This window comes from Sinocyclocheilus anshuiensis, unplaced genomic scaffold (assembly GCF_001515605.1).
Source record: "Sinocyclocheilus anshuiensis isolate Anshui unplaced genomic scaffold, SAMN03320099.WGS_v1.1 scaffold738, whole genome shotgun sequence".
Classification (NCBI taxonomy): domain Eukaryota; kingdom Metazoa; phylum Chordata; class Actinopteri; order Cypriniformes; family Cyprinidae; genus Sinocyclocheilus; species Sinocyclocheilus anshuiensis.
The window spans coordinates 253,650-259,897 of record NW_015542364.1 but is presented as its reverse complement, the minus strand read 5'-3'; the positions used below and the strand labels follow the sequence as shown (position 1 = coordinate 259,897).

The 6,248-nt window shown below is 36.5% G+C and overlaps 1 protein-coding gene across 1 annotated transcript in view; it reads left to right on the top strand.

Annotated features, from left to right (window-relative positions):
* The first annotated feature begins 3,186 nt into the window (after positions 1 to 3,186).
* LOC107692019 (uncharacterized) overlaps positions 3,187 to 6,248 on the top strand; it is a 34,186-nt gene continuing 31,124 nt past the window's right edge. Inside the window, exons 1-2 of the mRNA XM_016490895.1 lie at positions 3,187 to 3,258; positions 3,736 to 3,929. Of these exons, the coding sequence (XP_016346381.1) occupies positions 3,893 to 3,929 (37 nt within the window). The 5' untranslated portion in view covers positions 3,187 to 3,258; positions 3,736 to 3,892. The remainder of the gene's footprint in view (positions 3,259 to 3,735; positions 3,930 to 6,248) is intronic.

Sequence of the window (6,248 nt, the reverse complement as noted above, 5' to 3'; positions counted from 1 at the left end):
TTTAAAGGTGGGGTAAGCGATTTTTCAAAAACACTTTAGAAAACTGATTCGGGCCGAATAGCAAAACAAACTTGTAGCCAATCAGCAGTAAGGGGCGTGTCTACTCATGATGTGGAGGAGAGAGAATTCAGTGCACGGGACGGACATTAGCGAGCCGAGCGACAGAAAGATAGAGATGGCGGATAAAAAATAAAAGAGGAAAACGTCTGCGGAACAAAAGAAGGCTTAAGGCAAGAAATAGGACGCGTGTAAATATCGGATCAGCTTTCCAGTGCTGGAGAGAACTCAAGGAGCGGAAGGCCTGCGATCGGACACCGAGGTTGCTTTGTTTCTTCTCGATAGGTGAGTAACACCGAGTCTGCGCCGCAACAGCTAAAGTATGTCTAGTGCACTGGACGCCACAAAGCGACCGTTGAAAATCATTTGAAATTTGTGTCAATACGTCATCAATAGAACACAGCAGCAGTTTTGCTTTGTTTCACAGAACTAATTGTTGCCTGGGTTGTGTACGTATGTGTGGGGCGGAGCTATCAAAATAGGGGCGAGACACTTTTGGGGTAGGGGTGTGTTTGTTTTGGTGATTTCAAATGTCAACACTGACTACCAGAAATCACTTACCCCACCTTTAAAGTAGCTGTTTATTTTTGAAAAACCTTACTGACCCCATACAAACTTTTGAATGTTACATGTGAAATTTATAATTTTATAAGCACAATTAATATAATAAAATTATATATAAGAAATTGCATTTTAAGCTCTTTTAATTTTCACAAAAACCTTTTTTTAGATTTTTTTTTTCCTTTTAATAATTACACACCCATCAGACACCAGTGTATAGTACTGATTGTTGAAGTGCTTTGGTAAATGAATCCTTTCTTAAACAGCAGGGGGTGAAGTTGAGCCATTCAAATGTTTTATTACTCATTCAGTCTTAGATCAAGAAAACTACCAGAGCAATTACCATAAGACAGATCTTTTTTATAGCTGAAACTGTTAATCTGCTCATTTCGGAAAAGGTGATTTGGGGAAGGTTATATTAATTTGCACAAATCAAGTCTTCATATTTTATTGTAATTGATTTAATTGGTGATATCTAATTGGGCATAAAACTGTCACAAACTTGATGGTACAACCTCGGCCTACCACTGAAAAATATATAGTTTTTAATTAATGCTGCTGCAGATCTTTAGTGAATGTTTCTGAGGAATCATTATGCATGTTTAGAGGATTTCAGCCAGGCGTTTGACAGGTTATATTGCCTGGAATTATTCAAGCATCTCTGAACCGACTGAATCCACCTCAAGCCTGAAAGTAGTTTGGAAAAATATTTTGCTGGAATGAATTTCTCCCTTGAGAGTTTCATATGACAGTAAGAGCCGCTGTCAGACACATCACACTGTTGAACACGAGGCTCTGGAAGAAACTGTGTTACGGAGCAGCACATCTGTCCTGCACTCCTGTTCATTTTTCAATTTTGTTGTGCTTGTTGTGACACGCTTAGAGACGGTAGAGTGAACGCAAGATAAAGAAACGCCAATCACTGTCCATCTGTCTCGCTTCCATTGTGCTATAAAAACCAGCAGAGATTTCATGCCCATTTAAACTAACAGCTCCCACTGAATCCAAAGCCACAGAAACTTTGCTTTTATTTATTATATTTATTACTTTTTGGTTCCAGCAGACATTCAGAAATATGCTCTGGTCAAGCTCAGACATTTTAACTTTTTTAACTTTAAATGATTCAACTTTTAACTTTAATTACACAATGACAAGAAAATGAACTTGTTGGAAATAAAGAGCCGTAGTTAGTCATTGCTCATATGGTTCATTATTCAATGCATTAATGATGAATTTTTCTGCAGGTCACATTCTTACGCCTTCAGGAGGCAACAAGGACTGTCATGTGTGTGCGTCACTGAACCGTTCATTCAACCGATTCTTTCAAACAGTCAGGAAACAAACAAGCGGCTGTCTTTATGAGCGAGTCATTGAATCATTAACTCAACCGATTCATTCGACAACGTTGATTCATTCAAAAAACGCAACAAGTAAAAGTTTCACTGAATCCCTCTGTAAATTAAAAAGAAACAAAAAAGCAGTTAAAACATACCAGATTTTAAATAAGGGTTTGAATCATCTGTGAACTGAGATAGAATGTTTAGAAGAGCTTTCCTAACCCCTACTTGAGTCAAAAAGAAAAGTAAAAAAAAAAAAAAAAGTATTTTCTTTCTGTTATTTATCTGTATTATTATTATTATTTAGTTTTTGATAATTATTATTGTATTTTACTCTTATTTTATTTATGTTGTTTTATCTTAATACTTGCTTTCTTTACCTTGTTATTATTCTAAATCCCTCGTAACAGGTTTTTTGTTCTTGATCATTGCTAAGGGCTATCTTTCATTGTAATAAATCGATATGTTTTCAACAACAAAAAAACCCGCAACAAGTGGATGCCTTTATGAGTGAGTCACTGAATCGTTCAAAAAATGATTAATTCAGTAATGCCGCTGCCGCGCGCGTGTGTGTGTGTGTGTGTGTGTGTGTGTGTGGCTTGGAGTCGCGCATCTATTGGACCTATTGTCACTGGCGGAGCAAAAATAGACAAAAATGTATTTGCCAATGTTATGTCTAAAATGTTTTTCGATATAAAAAAAAAAAAACACAACTATAAATTATTGATTAAAAAAAACGTTGCCAAAAAAACATGCTTTGTTTTCGATTAAGCAAAAGGAAAAAATAAAAAATAAATAAACATCTGAAATATTTATTTAAATCATCAAGAATTTCACTGTTGAAGCTTTAAAATATACTCCTTTGTTCGTGTAATTATAACACTGTGGAAAAAACATGATACACATGTTTAAAAATGGCAAATTAAGTATTTGATTCAATAAGTTATGATTTAGAATTATATTTTTATACTTTTATATGCTATTAACCTGCAGTACAGAGTCCTTGACAAGGCGCACGCACCAGTTTTGTTACCTACAATGATTTTTTTTTGTAAATATGCACCTCATCCAGTCCTCTTTTTGTTTTTTGTTTTGGTTTATAAAATATCTTGTTAAGATGTGAGAAACCGCCGCAAATGATTCAGTGCGTGAGTGAACTGTCCGAATGACTCAAACTGAATCACGATATTTCAGACCTTTTGACCGATTAGATCAAAGGAGTGATTCATTTGCGAATCTGTTATTTAATTCTTGATTCTAAACAACTGATTGAAAACACACGGGCAGGGAAAGTGGTTCACAGGTCAGTATACGGTAATCTCCATTTGACAGACAACGATTTATCAGTAGCCTAATGTTTTACTTGGACTCGGTATTTCATTGTAAAAAGTGTCTAGCGATGCCCTATAAAGTTGGAAATCTACACTCTAAAAAATGCTGGGTTAAATACAACCCAGTGCTGGGTAAAATAGGGACAAACCCAGCAATTGGGCTGTTTTGACCCAGCGGTTGGGTTAAATGTTTAACCCAACTTTCTTGGTAGTAACCCAACCGCTGGGTCAAAACAACCCAATTGCTGGGTTTGTCCCAATTTTACCCAGCACTGGGTTGTATTTAACCCAGCATTTTTTAAAGAGTGTATAGTAAGAAAATGACCCTGGGAATTTTCAGCAAAACATAGACGAAAAGTGACTAAGCAAACTCTTTTGTTGTCTCTTCCTGTTCTCTTCTTCTTTCTTTCTTTCTTTCTTTCTTTCTTTCTGTCTCCGTTCATGTGCAGAGCCGCAAAGACAAGTCACCATGACCTGTGCTTCTGGCGCTGTAAATTCATCTATCCTGAATGCTAAACCACAGCCGAGCACATCTTCAACAGGACATGTTCTCATTTACACCCGACAGAAACTCGATCTACAGTCACATTTCATGGCAGCCTCTAGATGGCAGTGGTACATTTCAGGATGACACATAAATACGGTATGTACCGCATACAGACATATGAAACCCACTGAAAACCCCCTCAGATGAAGAATCCCAGCCATGTAGTGAACTGCTTACTGATTCATAGTCTACTGTATAATGCAGTACATAATCCAGAATATGCGATCTGAAATGATAACTGCATTATCGTCACATGGTGTCATTGTGTTGCATGCTTAATTCAAGGAGTGTCTTCATTCAGTCATCAAAAATTCCATTTTGAATCCAATTCTTCACTTTCGGCAGGAGCAGAATGTGCAGTTGCACATTTCGTCAAAATGAAAAACTAGGGTGCGTTTGAATGCATTGCATTGTGTGAAATATAACGTGTGCGCTGTTTATCATCAATGCACACAGCCCCATATATTGTAGCAAATGTAGCAATTCATTCAAATATTCAATGCATACAGAAAAGGTGCATGCTGTTGTGCACAGTGCATAGACTTAAAACTGCAAAATAGGACAAGTAGTATGCTATTCCAAACACACCCATTCTGACTTAGATGCTTCATATATGATGATTACTGCTATTTGTAGACACCATTTTGTTCTCTTTTATGCATGCTTAAATAAATGCATGCATAGATAATGCATATAAAAATGCATAAATGAATAAAAGATGCACTGTTAGTGTAGCCTATTTTGGCAAGTTAATCCAAGCATTAAATGAATACAGAAAAGTGCAAAACTGTGCAGAGACTTAAAACTGCAAAATAGTTCAAATAGTATGGCAGTATGCTATTCCAAACACATCCATTCTCACTTGCATGCTTCATAAATGATGATTACTGCCATTTGTAGACACATTTGGCTCAATTTTTGTTCTCTTTCCTGCATGCTTCAACGCACGGATAATTAAACAGAATGTATGCACTGTTCATCATTAATGCACAGCCTTATATATTTTGGCAAATGCAGCAGTTCATTTAGTATTCAATGCGTACAGAAAAGTAGCATACTGTGCACAGACTTAAAACCGCAAAATAGTACCAATAGCATGGGAGTATGCTATTCCAGACACATGCATGCTTCATAAATGACGATTACTGCTGTTTGTGGACACATTTGGCAAACGCTTTTGTTCTCTTTCTTGCTCAGTGGAAATGTCATTTCTAGACATGCTGTTGAGTTTAAAATCACCAAATGTGGTGTCAGCACCTCTGTATGTGCTGGTTATTACATGCTGTATGGTTCAAGTGATAGAAGTTGTGAATTTCATAGCTCCCGCAGACACGTTTCCCCCTGAGGAGACGTTCTCTTGAGATCCGTGTTGCCTCGGGGTAAGTGGATATTAGGCTCAGACAAAGAGACCGGTGAGGTGACTTTATTGACTGGGTGGAAACAGCCAGGGCTGACCGAGTGATTTGTCTCCAAAAATAGAAGAGACTTGAGTGCAAAAAGCCACCGAAGGATCCATCAGTGGTGATCAGTAAACCTTTTTATCTATACTTACAGATTGTTAACAGCGCTAGATTCGGTTTGAAGGAGTGCGTTCGATGCTGTCACATTTGTTGTTAAGTTTGACAAGTGTTTAATTCTCAAAATCTGCCAGGATTTGGGTTGCTAACGGCTCTAATGAACTCCATCTGTGCTGTAGAGAAGGGAAGAGACTGACCAATCGATCAGGTTTGGGGCCGTGAGGATGAGATGAGATTATGTGACCTGCAAACTCACACAGAGCGTTAATGACAGGTAGTTAGAAAACAACCAGACATCGACTGTGTGTGTTTGTTTGTAAACCCATATGAAAGAAAACCCACAAATGAGACTTTAAATAAACAAGTAAATGCATGCATAGATAGATAGATTGATAATGCATGCATGTATAAGATAATTCAATAGAGATAATTAATGCATGCATAAATACATGCATTGATAAATAGCTAGCTTAGATTATTAAATGCATGCATAGATAGATTGATTGATTGATTGATTGATAATGCATGCTTGCATGCATGTATAAGATAATTCGTGCATATACAGAGAGAGATAATTAATGCATGCATAAATACATGCATAGATAGATAGCTAGCTTAGATTATTAAATGCATGCATAGATAGATAGATAGATAGATAGATTGATTGATAATGCATGCTTGCATGCATGTATAAGATAATTCATGCATATACAGAGAGAGATAATTAATGCATGCATAAATACATGTATAGATAGATAGCTAGCTTAGATTATTAAATGCATGCATAGATAGATTGATTGATTGATTGATAATGCATGCATGCATGCATGCAAAATATAATGCATGCATATTTAGAGAGAGATAAAAAAAAAAAAAAAAAAAAAAATTTTTTCAACAA